We start from the raw sequence: 13,435 nt of genomic DNA on the forward strand, positions 1-13,435 counted from the left end.
GAAGGGCTGAGAAAAAAGCAGATGCTGCTCTGTGGTGAGTCAGGAGAGGCCCCCAAGCTGCTGAAATATGAAATGGCGATGAACCCAATATAGTTTCATGTGTTTAGGCAAAGGCATTGTGATGCTTCCCTGTAAGGGAGGACTGTAATTCTGTGCCTCATCTCGCTCTGATAAAGTCAGCAAATCTGTGAGAGTTTTTAAAGAACAGCTTGAACAAAAAGATTTGACTGGGAAAGATAAATGAGAAACAGTTTAATAGTAGAAGACATAGCAAACTCTGATTGAGAAGAAATGAGGAGGAGGAATAACCAGAGCAGATTTAAAACTTGGTGTTTCCTTCCCTCAGGGAATTCTCCCCAACTTCAGCATTTATATTTATGTTGGATAGGGATAAAAAAAAAATTCTAATTTCTGTGCTGGGATGGAGGGTTATGACAAACCTTGTTTTTCAAAAGGGCGGTGTGGGGTTTTTTTTAAGGACTAATTTTGACATTTTGTCTTCCCCTGGCACTTTGAATGAGTCCTGAGAATGGCAATTCAGAGATCTCTACATTGATCGCTGTTGAGCTGGGTCACTGGCCTAGCATTTTGCCCTCATGAGTGATACTGATGCACCTCCTGCTCTGCATCCGGAGGGCGCTGGCAGAGTGGAGGAACAGCACATGCCAGGATTTTGCATGAGGGTGTCTCTGTTGGGAGATACAGACTGTCAAGAGGCACAGCTGATTGTGATAATGGATTGTAGGTTGTGACAAAGGGGGAATGTTGTCATGTCGTGTGTAAGAAAAGGAGGAAGGTGATGTGTGCTCTCAAAGGAAACTAGGACACGCGTGCTGTTCTGTGTAGAAAAGGGAAAGTAAAATACATTGTTTCGGGAAGCTTATTGAGATGACAAGTAGGTTCTATAATGAGAGAGAAAAGCAGGACATTTATGCAACCCATTATAAAGTTTGTGTTTAATTCATCTTTGCCATGAAGATCTTCAGATCAGCAGGTATGCTTCATCCATTGGCTGTACAACAGCCATCAGCTGTTATTCTGCAACAAATACTTCTGTGAAAGGGGTATTTATTCATGTGAAATAGGATTTAATTGGGATGCTCTTTATGTAATTTTTCAGGGAGAAAAGGCCTCCATAGGAGCTCACACAAATTTCTCTCTTCATTGAGAGTCTCTAAAACACCTGCCCTAGTAGTCACAATAATGGGGGGGAAAAAACCCAATTAGCTCATTTGAGGTGTTGTGCTACAAAGATAGTCAAACTATTACTTGATTAGTTTTTAGCCTGTGGGCTAAAGTGACTCCTGCAAGGGAAATGGAATTTTTCGGTGGGTAGGGAATAATGAAGTGCAGGAAGCTCAGGGCTGGTCCCTCAATCTGCAGCTGTGTTTGGGTGGTCCAGCATTCCAGCAGATCTCAGAAGCCTCTTTGGAAACAAGGGCCCTTTGCTGGGTCTGGGAGCGAGGAGGTTCCCTGCACTGATGCCAGCAGAGAAGAGACACAGGGTAGAGAAGATCTTTCTTTTCAAGGAGTTGCCCTTCTCTTCCACCTTCCTCCCTACAACAATGCCCTAGGAGTCAAAGGAGGCTGGTTTCAGTAGGAGGTTAAAAGCTGCTCAGTCTTTTTGCTTAGGATTTTGGTTTAAGGCCCTTACAGTAACAGCAGCAAGCTCTTCTTGTATATCTTGACTGTGTCAATATTGTCCTTTGTTAGTGGGAGGGCAAGTTGCATGAGTGAAACATACATTTTTTCACTTGGACTTTACAATGCTTTTCAAGAAAATATGTTGGATACAGCTGAGATAAGTATATTCTCTGTGGGGAGAGAAAGGAATTTTTATATTTATCCTGGGTTTCTTATGCTTGCTTGCTGAACTGAATGATTTTGCTCTAAGATAGGGCACAGGGAAGATTTACAGCCTGAGATCTGTTTGCTCTGATATGTGGAGAAGAACATGAAAGCATCATATTAGGCTATTTCAGTGAAAGGAAAGATAAAATAAACTCTGGAGTAAAGGGGCTGTTTTTCCTAGGCATTAGGAAAGGAGTGTCAAATTGTCTTAAGAGATTATATTGTGTGCACAGTAGTTCTGCTCCCACAGACTGAAACCTGAGCTATGCTGGAGTTGTTCTGTGATAAAGTGACTTACCTTTCAATTCAGCTGAAATTGAAAAATGCTAAACCTATTGTGGAAAGAACAGGGTATGTCTTCTAGAAATAGCAGTCAAAGAAAAAGCTCACCTGGCCTATAGTGTGAACTTGTCCATAGATGTTGCAATTCTTTTTGTGTGTTTTGTGGTGCATCATGATTACATGGTGTGCCCTGATTGCATGTGTCCTTAGAGCTGTTTTATTTCCTAATGACTAATGGCTTCTCTACTGCAAACCTCCCAGTACCTCCCTCACGGCAAAGAGAAAGGAGGGGCTAGCTGATCTCCACGCTATGCAATAAATGTTCCCATGTTACCTGAGAGTTTGGCTAACTTTCTGGACTAAACTAACTGTTTACAGATAAAGTTTGGTGACAGCAGATTTTTTCAGGTGAGTCATGTTCCTAAATCCTTGTCCTGTAAGTGATAGTAGACCTCCTCTTCAGTGTTGGACTGGGATTTTCCATTTTAAGTGATCCTTGGTCTTCACTTCTCCACTACCAGCTGTGACCCTCTCATAGAAGGGATGGATTTAGGCTGATGGTAGCTATCAGGGATTTCTTTTATTGCTTCTTGCTTTGTAGCCATAGAGGATCTGTTCCTACCATAAGTTTCCCAGTTCAGAAGATGAAACTGCAGGTTGGACTTGATGGTCTCTTCCATACCAAACAAAGTTATGATTCTAGAAATAAGGGGAAAGAAAAGAAAGTATTTGAAGGAGAATTAGCAGAGTATTGGCAAAACATCCACAAGGAGATGAAGAGATAGTCTGAAATTGTTTGAGGCATCATGCAAATCCTGGGGAAAATTGCTGTAACTGTTATAATTGTCAAATAGTAACACTGGAGTACTTGCTTAAAAATGATGCATGGAAAAAGATGCATGTATGAAACACTGCTGGAAGGCCAGTGTTTCTCTGTTGGAAAGTTTTGGCAGTGATACAGGACCAGCAAATTCTTGCTTTTTCCTGTCCCTGCCTCTCATCCCACTGCTGCTTCACAACACCCTCAGCAGTGCTGACACAGCTCTTTCCCAAGCCACATCATAAACCAGTCCAGTGTATTTGTTTAATTCACAGCATGATCCCACAAGATTACTTCCTGCACACCTAAAGGGACAAGAAAAACATGGGCTGAGTTGCTAAAGGTAAGAATTTCTAGAAAACCTTAAAGCTACTACCAAACCTCTGTGTTTAAGCATACTGCATTTTGGGTTTCATAAAAGAGAACAGCAGAGGACTGGGATGAGTTTCCCCTGTGAATACACTGTATTGATTGTCTTAGGCTTATTGTCAGACCTGAAGAGTATTGAAATTTAGGCATATGAATGTACACATTTAATAAATTAATTGGCCCAGGCTCTGTCTTGGAGTTAAACTACAGGTAGTCTAAATCTGGAAGAATCAACCCGGTATAAGAAAATTTTTTCTGTAGTTTAAAGATGATCTAAGAATTTCCTTGTCACCTGTGGGCATCGCTGCTTGGTCTGGCGATTAGAGCTGCTTTTATGGAGTGTTTGGCACCTGGCAAGCCTGATGTCCCACAGCCAGCTGGGAAGCCTGGCAGTGCAAAGGTGTCTATCTTGTACTCTTCCTTGAGTTCATAATTTGACTTCTAGGTCATAGGTAATAGTTTTCATCTTCTGTCACTGTTTCTAAGATTATCTACTTGTTCTGTGAAATACTTACATTAAGTTCTTCCTGTCCTAAACACTGTGACTTTCTAAACTGAATTTGAATGCTGAAGTTTACTGAAGGGCTTGAAAATCTACAAAAATGCCTGATTCAATTTGTAAGAAATGGATCATGCAGATCCTTAGAGTCAATCTCTTTATATTCTTTGAAGTTGGGGTACACAAGATCACTCTATTGCATTTATTCTTCAGCCCCTCAGTTTGTATTCTTGACAGCAATCATTTTATCCTGTGTTTCTAGGAGATTGCAGCTAGATCGAATAATTCCTGAGTAAGTATCATCTAAACAAGATTTTTTTCCCCAGCACAAATCACCTACCATCTCCTTCCTGTATCTATGCTTAAACTTTCTTCTGTCAAAAGGCTCATGCTGCATTCCCAGACATTATTTCTTTCCCTTCTGGTCATTAAAGACTGTCTTGCAGGACATCTCTGCCATTCAGTTGTTAAAATCCAGGTTTCTTGGTGTATGTTCAGTCGTGGCAAAAGCTATGATGGATGTGGTGGCAATCTCCCTGGCTTCCAGTGCAATCTCCCTGACTTCCAGTGCAAATTAAGGCCACCTTGATGCACTGTTTACTGTGGCTTCAAACATCTTTCAGATAAAACAGGTATACTTGGGTTCTACTGTTTCTCTGACTGCCACCTTTTTTCTATTCTCATCCTGCTGGAAAGGGGTCAAGAAAGAGAATTGGCAACAATTTTAACAGAGGATCTCTGTACGCTGTGAGTACTCAGCCAGGAAAAATTTTCAGGAGGCCAAATAGGCTGAGTTTCAGGCTGTTTTGTACTGGTGAGAAGGGGGGGGGGGGGGAATATGTTGTTCCTAAAATAACATTTTGTGCTGCAGAGATTTCAAGAACTCAAATTTTGAGCAGAGTGAAACACCTGTCCTGCTTTGTTTTTTCTTTGCTCTCATGACAACAGAGAAGTTGTTTTATGCTATTAAACTGTGGAAAAAATATTGTTGCTACCATGTACTAACATCTACTACTTTCCTAAGAGGTGTAGTTGAGTGAGAGCCCTAATCTGTGTGCAGATTTTAGTTAATGTCTCTGTACTGCACCACTAATCCTGCCTTGAAGACTACTCTCTCAAGGTCAGTGTATGTTTTGGCTATTAATGACAAAACTTGTTCTTTCTTGTGGCAAGCCTAGTGGGGTTACATACTACTTTTTACGTCCTTGCCCAACTGAGCTGTGTATTTTGGCAGCAATTTTCCAGCCTGGCAATCTGTGTGTACCTCATGTCGGCCCTTCCTAATAAGACTCTTATCTGGACCCAAGATTAGCAGGAAGAAATCCAAGATGAAGGATAGCCAACAAATGTCACAAGGCTTGGAGAATGCAGACAATAATTCAGTTGGTGACACCAGCACGAGCCTTTTGGCTGCTGTTCAGAGAAGCAGGGACTTATAAAAGTTTAAGTTGCTACACCAAGTCGCTTAATGTTTATTTTCACAGCATTTCCAGAGTTTGGGCTGAGGACAGACTGATCCTGTGATTGCAGAGGTCCAGGGAGCTAAGAGACCTTGCTTAACATGCAGATCTTTTGTATTTTGTTTGGCACAAATTAATTCAGAGAGGGAGATGTGGCTTGTTCTGAGTATCAAAGTTTAAAATAGACAGAACAGAGAGGTTTAACATAGAACGTGTCTGCTTTGCACGTCTTCTTGTGATGGAGCTAGTGCTTCAGAACTAGTAGTATTTGCTTGATACTTCTATCTTCAGACTGTGGGCTTTGTCTCCAAGATCATGAGGTCATACAAAAGTTAAAGAGAGCATAATTTTTTTGAAAAATAAAAAAATTGCTTAGAAAAATTGAGAAGTGAGTTATTTTTTCTCAGATTATACGGATAAATTGTTCCCTTTAGATGGGTCCTAAATACCTTCACTGTAACGCATAGTAATTTTCTGTCCCTGCAAGAATGGAAAGGGCTTAAAAAAGAGAATAATCAGGAGGTGTATTCATTTTGGTACCTCTCTGTGGTCCATGAAGTTATGCTAATATGCAAACTTTGTGTGGTCCCGTGAGTTTTCAGGGCATGCACATACTAGTCCCTCCAGAGGCAGTACCACCAGATAGGCTGCAGGGATTGACATTGGATTGTTCCATGGGATTGGGCTTCCCGAGGCCTCTGAAGTCAGTATGCATACCTCATTTTGAAGTTAAAAATTATCTCAAAATTTAAACTGAGTTGGCTTTACTAGGACCCTGTGGGATTCCCAGGAAATAAGAAGTATTTATTTATTTTATTTATGCTTTATTTTATAGACCAGGCTAGGATGAGATTGAAGGGTGGGGGAGCCAACAGCAAACTTTGTGGATATTTTTCTTTATCAGATAATTAAGATATTGTTCAATATATTAAAAAATAATTTAAAAACTTTATTCGTAATAAGAACATGGAAATTTTGAATGCAGAGCTTCTTAAGGGTGAGAAGGAAGTTTGTGATTAAGGCAAACCTGTACACTAACTTGAATCCTGCACTGATTACAACAGGATTATTCAAGTACTTTAAACTTAATTCAGACTTTTCTCAGATGTTTAGAACCATATCATGGTTGATTTTCTTATTTTGATTCCCTGCTTGAATTTCAGTGCACAGGGAATGTATTAGGTGATATTGGTACAGTCTGACCATCCTTTTCTGATGCTGCAGTTATGTTTTATTCAGTGCTGGTTTTTTTTTAACTTCTGTAAGTGTGCCTTGTCATCTCTCATCAGCTTATCTTCTAAATATTGGAGAAGAAAGGAAGAAAAGAATTGGTCCCTTTGTGTGCAAAAGGAGGAAGAGTTTTTACTGTGCCAGTGTGTGCCAGGCAAGAGGCATTTTCTATTGACATTTTATTGTCTCTTCTTTCTGGGGAAGTGTGTTTCAAAGGCTCCCAGTGCTGCAAAGCTCTCTGCTGCCTCATTATTCAGAGCTGCTGATGTGAAGAGGAAAGGTTCCTTAATGCAACTTTCACTAACTCCAGGGAATTCTCTTTAGTTTCTTCTTCCTGCTTTTTTCTCTTTATCTGAAGAGTAAATGTTTGTGTTTCTTGGAGAACTTAGGGCAGAAAAATCTGCAGGCTGTGTTGCCTGTTTTCCACAGAAACCAAGGAGATTTTAGAGGTATGTTTTCCTTGCAGTTCATGAGAAAAATCTAATTTGGAAGCATATAATTTTGGTCTTCTAGTTTGGCTTCTTCCACCTATAGTTATCATTTCCCTCCTGAATCCACAGTTTTGTCTTTTTGCTCTTGAGTGAGAGGAGTAACTGCATGGCAAAAAAAACCCCAAAAAACAACAAACTTGCAGCAAACCAGAACTCACCAAAAATCAAAGCAACAACAACAACAACAAAATAGTTCTTAAAATTAACGTATGTGGTCAATAATGATGAAATTGTAATACTGTAACAACAACTTTGATGAAATCAATGTATCTTACAGTATATATGGTCTTTCTTGCTGTTGTGCTCTTTGGCTTGTGAAATGGATTTTAATTCTGATCCCTGTTGTAATGTGACTTAAACAATCTCGAGGAATTAAACACAAGTTTCCAAAACACCAGGAAGATGTTTGGTTGGCACTAAATAATTAATTCATTACCAACCCCTTAAATGGCTGTGTTTCTGATAATGGGAGTAATAAAATACATGTTTACATTGTTTTTCTGGGGTATTTGAGAGATCATTAATTAAGGTGTATAAAATAAGGATTGCACAAATACAGTACTGCATTTAAAAAAGCATTTTTAGCAGCGGGAGGGAGGGATAAATGTTGCCGTGTTACTGGTGAAAGATTTTATGAAGATGTTCTCAGTAGAATGAGTTCTGCATACTCCTAACTGAGTTTCAAATAATGGAAGAGGTGATGGTTAGAAAAAGAAGTGTTAATACATTTATAATTGCAAATAACACCATGGTTTCTGTGTTTTGTTGATACCTTCTTTAGAATCTGTCAAAAATTTTTAAAATCTGTCATAAAATATTGTGGTACTGGCTGTAAGATGCCAAGAAATGAGAGACTCTGGGTCCGTTTCCTAGTGAACTATGTCTTGCTTGACCAAAACCTGCTTTGATCAGCACCCATGCTAGCAGACTGTGTTGCCAGCTATCCACAGCAGGCCAGTTGGCAAATTCCACGAGAAAGGTGAATTTTCCAAAGCACGTGAAGAGACTCTTATAGGTGATTTTTCATTTCGTTCATCTATTGGTTTCGGTTTTGAGGAAATTATTTTCTGGAAGAACTCCTTTTCCATTTCATCCATGTTGCAGGTTGCCAGGATATCTCCCAGGAGTAGTTTGGCTTTGTGTGTTTAGAGATCTCAAAACTACTTGAAGTTTCAAGCTGGTGTGGGTAATTCTGGGTGTAGCACAGTGAGGAGATCTCTTGGGTTGGCACTCCCAGTTCACTGTGAGTTGCCTCCTGGTAGAAGCTGAATGGAAAGTTATTCCCAAACACCCTGACTCAGAGTCTTTTCCCCTCTCCCTCTCCCTCTCCTCTCCTCCCCTCCCCCCTCCCCTCCCCTTTCGCAATCACAGCCTCCAAGACGTCTTCACTCTGTCCATGCTCAGTGGGTTTCCTTCAGTTTTCCACTTCAACCAAACAGTGCTTTACTCTGGAAATCCTAGCAGCTACCTTGGAGCTTTCCATTAATACCTGGCTTGCTTTCATATGGCCACTGAAGGGTCTGGCTTAGTTGGGATGCTTCTGTATTCCCTGTCAGAGTTTCCAGAGAAAAAGGTCTGCATGCTGTGCTTGAGAGCCCAATGAAAAACAAAACTTGCAAACTCTTAGGATGTTTGCTGATGAAAGGAGCTGAGGTGAAACCAGTAGTCTCACTGGACATGTCATCTCTTAAGCTTTCATTCCCTGACCCTGAGCTATCCCACATCCTTAGGAGGAGCAGCAGGGAGCACAGTTACATCTGTGTGTGTAATTCCATGGTTCTCTTGCTAGAAGTACTAGATCAAGGATTAAAGAGGTTGGGAGCACATCCAGACAGGGACAGTCAGACAAAGCAGTGGGAAAAGTCTGCCCAGAGTGGTGAGGTGTAATGGGAGGCAGAAATATGCAAAAGTGCCTTGTATCTCACTGGCTCATATCTTTAGAATTTGTACACTTTCTAATTCTTCTACATTATACATATAAAGTCTAATTTTTTTGCTGCTGCCTTTTTCTTAGTCTCTCTCCAGAAGCCCACAGGCCCCATACTGGTGTCTCCATTGCCCCTTCCCAACACTCCAACTCTGGATCCTTGTAGGAGGAAGCAGCTTCCTAGATTCTTCTCACTGTGATTTTTTGCTTTTCCAAAGGGGGAATGAGGTGTTTGTCAGTCCATCATATGTGCACAGTGAGAGTCATTACAAAGCAATAACAAGGTTGGACCTACCTCAGGTCTGCTACTGGAGCGAGCTGCCTTAGTCTCTGCACTGTGCTGCCTCGTTATTCCAGTGCCAGGGACTCCAACAGCAAGTCTGTCAGTGTGTTGTGGTTCTGATTCTAGTAGTGCCAGAATTGTCTTCAACAAAACAGGGGATACAGGGAATTACTGGAGAGCTGGTCACATGTGCTGATTTCCCAGCTTGCTGTAGAATAAGCCAGCTAGCAGTGTGCAATATTACCAGTGTAAAATTCCCTGTGGACTTCCTGGAATTAAATAGGCTATGGTCACACTTCTTCCCCACTCCTGAAGGGTTCAGTCCTGCTCTGGACAGAACAAACTTTGCCAGGTGCCATCAAATGCTCAAAGCCTGAAAGATAGAGAAATGTGGGGAAAACAAAAAAAAAAAGAAATGCTTTTTGTTTGAATTTAGCCTAAGGTTTGAGTCAATGATGAGGGAAAAGGCAAAGCTGTGCTCTTTCCATTGATAATGTTCTCTTTCAGGTCAATTAAAAAAACCCAACATGCAGGTATCTTAAATCTTTGGGTGTGAAAGTATATGCCTATATATATATATGCTTTGGTATGAAATTAATAGTATAGGTTCTCACATTCGTCTGATCATCCTTTTAAGACTCTTCTTGGTATTTCAAGCATTTTTGTCTTTCAGCTCTAAGACAAGAGTAGGGTTCTAGACTGTACTTCTTAATGAAACCCCAATATAAAACTACTCAGACTGCTGAGCTTGGCTTCCTATTGGAAATCAAAATAATTACAGCTACTTAGTTAAGTTTAAATCTATGTCTGAACACAGCAGGTAATTTTTTCCATTCTGTTAGTCTGAGATCTAAGGTGTGAAATGTCATTTTAGCTTGCTGTTACAGGACTTCTTAGTGCAGTCACCTGCAGCTGTCTTGCTTTCTTTCAGCTTGTATTATTCAGCCAATTATTAATTATTTTACATTTGTTTTGAAGCTTAATGCAAACAAAAATACACATTTATAGTGATAGATCTGCACTGGAGTACAAAGCAACTTGCCTTTTCTATTTACATCTTCCACTGGGCATAGCTGTGGGAAAAAAGTTGTAAAAATAGAAAGGTTGTGTCTTAGATAATTGTTTTTAAATGCATGGTCATTAGGAGGGTCATAATTTTGACCATATTCCTGTACTTGTCCTCAGTTTCTTCTTTTGTTGGTTTCTGCAGGGATTTTTTTTAGGTTTTCTTCAATTGATTTCATTAAGACTTTGGAGCGTTGTGCTTGGATATTTACCTGACAGGAGCACTGGATGGAGTGAGTAGAAAAAGTCTTAGGAAGTCAGTCTCTCCATCATTCCATGGCATGAATTTACTTACTCGATAATGATCAGTGATGGTGGTTTACTTGTATCAATATTGCTGTTGACTCTAAATCTTGAGTGAAGACTGTTCTTTATGTCATGACAGTGCCTTTGTGAAGAACATGGTTGCTGTAATAACATAAGTATTTGCACTGCTGCTGTCAATCACCGCTGCATTTCCATTTGATACAGAAATGTAGGCAGTTTTTAGGCACCCAGTCCTTTTTGGGACCATTATGGGATAGTTTTCCATGAGTGCTGGAATGTGGAAATTGCTGGGGAGGTAGCAATCCTGCAGCTGCTGTCCTTCAGAGCAGCTGTGCTAGTTGGACTTTTCCAAAAATGGGGCTTGAAAAAAAGCCCACCGAAACACCTCAACCACTGGTCACCTTCAAATTGTATGTGAGTATTTTTAAACTGGCTCAGCCACAGAATCATTTAGGTTGAAAAAGACCCTAAAGATCACTGGAGAGAGAGGCTGGAGGGTATTGGTGGCTGCAGAGCTCAATGTGTCTCTGCAGTGTGCGAGTGGGCAGTGACCCCACCCCTGTGCTGGACTGAGCCCCCAGTGTGGGCAGCAGGGGAAGGGAAGGGAAGGGAAGGGAAGGGAAGGGAAGGGAAGGGAAGGGAAGGGAAGGGAAGGGAAGGGAAGGGAAGGGAAGGGAAGGGAAGGGAAGGGAAGGGAAGGGAAGGGAAGGGAAGGGAAGGGAAGGGAAGGGAAGGGAAGGGAAGGGAAGGGAAGGGGGGGATTCTGTCCCTCTGCCCTGCTCAGGTGAGACCCCCGCCCCCCACAGAGCTGCCTCCGGCTCTGGGCCTAGCAAAGGACAGGGAGCTGCTGTAGCCAGTGCAGAGCTGGTACCAGGATGATCAGAGGGATGGAGCAGCTCTCCTGTGAGGAAAGGCTGAGAGAATTGTGATGGTTTAGCCTGGAGAAGAGAAGGCTCTGGAGTGACCTTAAAGCTGCTTTTCAGTACATGAAGGAGGCCTGTAAGAAGCCTGGATGGGAACTTTTCATGTGGGTAGATAGTGACAAGGGGAAATGGCCTTAGGCTGACAGAGAGTGGGTTTAGATGGGATATTAGCAAGAAATTGTTCACTATGGGGGTGGTTGAGGTCCTGGCAGGTTGGCCAGAAAAGCCGTGGCTGCCACATTCCTGGAAGTGTCCAAGGCCAGGTTGGATGGGGCTCTGAACAACCTGTGATAATGGAAGGTGTCCCTGCCCATGGCAGAGGGTTGGAATGACATGGTCTGTAAGGTCCCTTCCAACCCAAGCTATTCTGTGATTCTGTGCTTCTAACACTGCCTAGTCCACCGCTTAACTTTGTCCCCAAGTGCCACATCTACACATCTTTAAATACCTCCAGGGTTGGTGACTCTACCACTTCCCCGGCAACCTATTGCAGTGCTTGATAATCATTTCAGGGAAAAAAAAATCAAAAATGTCATAAATGCTGGTGCCATTATTTTTGATGGGGGACAAAGACGAATAGTGGAAAAGGACAGAAAATCTTTGTTAATATGTTAGCTGCTGGATGCTAATAAGAAGTTATCAACTGTAGGAGCATCAGGGTGTCTTGCACGGTCGGGATGGACGGAGACGAGAAATCTCAGGCTAGGTCGTGGACATGCAGTTTTATTGCCAGGGCGTGGGTGCAGAGCCCTGCTGGCAGGGCCAAGAGAAGAAGAGAGAGAGAGCAAAAGAGGCGAAAAGAGCAAGAAAAAGAGAGCAGGAGAGAGAGCAAGAGTAAAACAAGCTTAGAGCATAGAAGAGTGAGCAAGTGAGAGAGAGAACGAAGTTCCCATTACAATAGATTAAATCATCTTCTGTGTTGAATATTCTGATTCTCAGTAACCAGTCTAATACAAGATACAAATCCTATAGCATTTACATACAGCCTATAAGAATCATTACATTACCATACTGTGTTACACTTTAAACCCTAAAAACTACTCTTTGGACCTCTCCTGCCAAGCAGTCAGGGTCTTCTTCTGACCCTTGGACCTGCTTGCTTGGAGAGGGTATTGTTTCATCAAGAAGGTGATTACTTGCTCAGCCACACCATTGTTTTCCCGTTATTCATTAGCTAAGAGATCTCAAAGGTTGCCTTCATTTCAGTCTTGCTTGTAGTTTCTCTATTCTCAAAATCTTTCGCCAGGCAATCATATTTATAAGGCTTCTGTGTTCCTTCTTCACCAACAATCAATGGAGATGTCTAAAATAAAATTAATTTGCCAGACAAGCCTGTTACCACACAGACTTAACTCCTGACCTCACTGAGACCTCCCTTGTGTGGTACTGGGGTGCAGAATGATTGGTGTGCAGTGGGTATGGCAGGGTTTTGATCTAGGGTTTTGGGACAGGACTGCTGGTTGTAGAGATCCTAGGAGAAATAGCAAGAAGAAAATGGCTGTGAAGTGTGAATTGGGGAAATGATAAGGGAAAGGATTGCCTGCAGAAAAGCTCTGGTGTAGGAGGTCTGCCTTTAATTATGCTGAGGCAAAGCAAAAACCCCCTTCTAGTTCTGATCTATGCTTTGATCATGTAACCTGCTCAATGGCTTTGCAACAACTAGCTTTAAAAAAAAAAAAGGGAGAGGGGGTACATATGCTAGACTATGTGATGCAGAAAGGAGCCTGCAGAAGCTGCACCTTTGAAGTCTCTGGAAGCTGCTGTTCTTACCAGGTGGATAATTAAATAGGATTTAGGCAGAATACATTTATATTGGGGCTACTGAAAAATATTTGTTCTTTAAAATCCTACATGACACGTGTAGGTATGTCCTCAACACCATTGCCTTGTCTCAGCTCTAAAATGTTTGCAGGCCTGTTTTCCTTAATTTTTGAGAAAAAACATAGTGAGACTGAGTGAGACTAAACA

The 13,435-nt window shown here is 41.6% G+C and overlaps 1 protein-coding gene across 5 annotated transcripts in view; it reads left to right on the forward strand.

Annotated features, from left to right (window-relative positions):
- Positions 1-13,435, forward strand: part of LOC115909770 (fatty acyl-CoA reductase 1-like) — a 132,222-nt gene that overhangs the window by 40,562 nt on the left and 78,225 nt on the right. The window contains exon 1 of one of the 5 annotated variants that reach the window (XM_030959330.1): positions 10,934-10,958. The exons of the other annotated variants lie outside the window; for them this stretch is intronic. Coding sequence (XP_030815190.1) covers positions 10,957-10,958 — 2 coding nt within the window. The 5' untranslated portion in view covers positions 10,934-10,956. Of the gene's footprint in view, positions 1-10,933; positions 10,959-13,435 lie in introns of those variants that run through there. 5 annotated transcript variants of the gene reach the window in all.

This window comes from Camarhynchus parvulus, chromosome 1A (genome assembly GCF_901933205.1).
Source record: "Camarhynchus parvulus chromosome 1A, STF_HiC, whole genome shotgun sequence".
Lineage (NCBI taxonomy): Eukaryota > Metazoa > Chordata > Aves > Passeriformes > Thraupidae > Camarhynchus > Camarhynchus parvulus.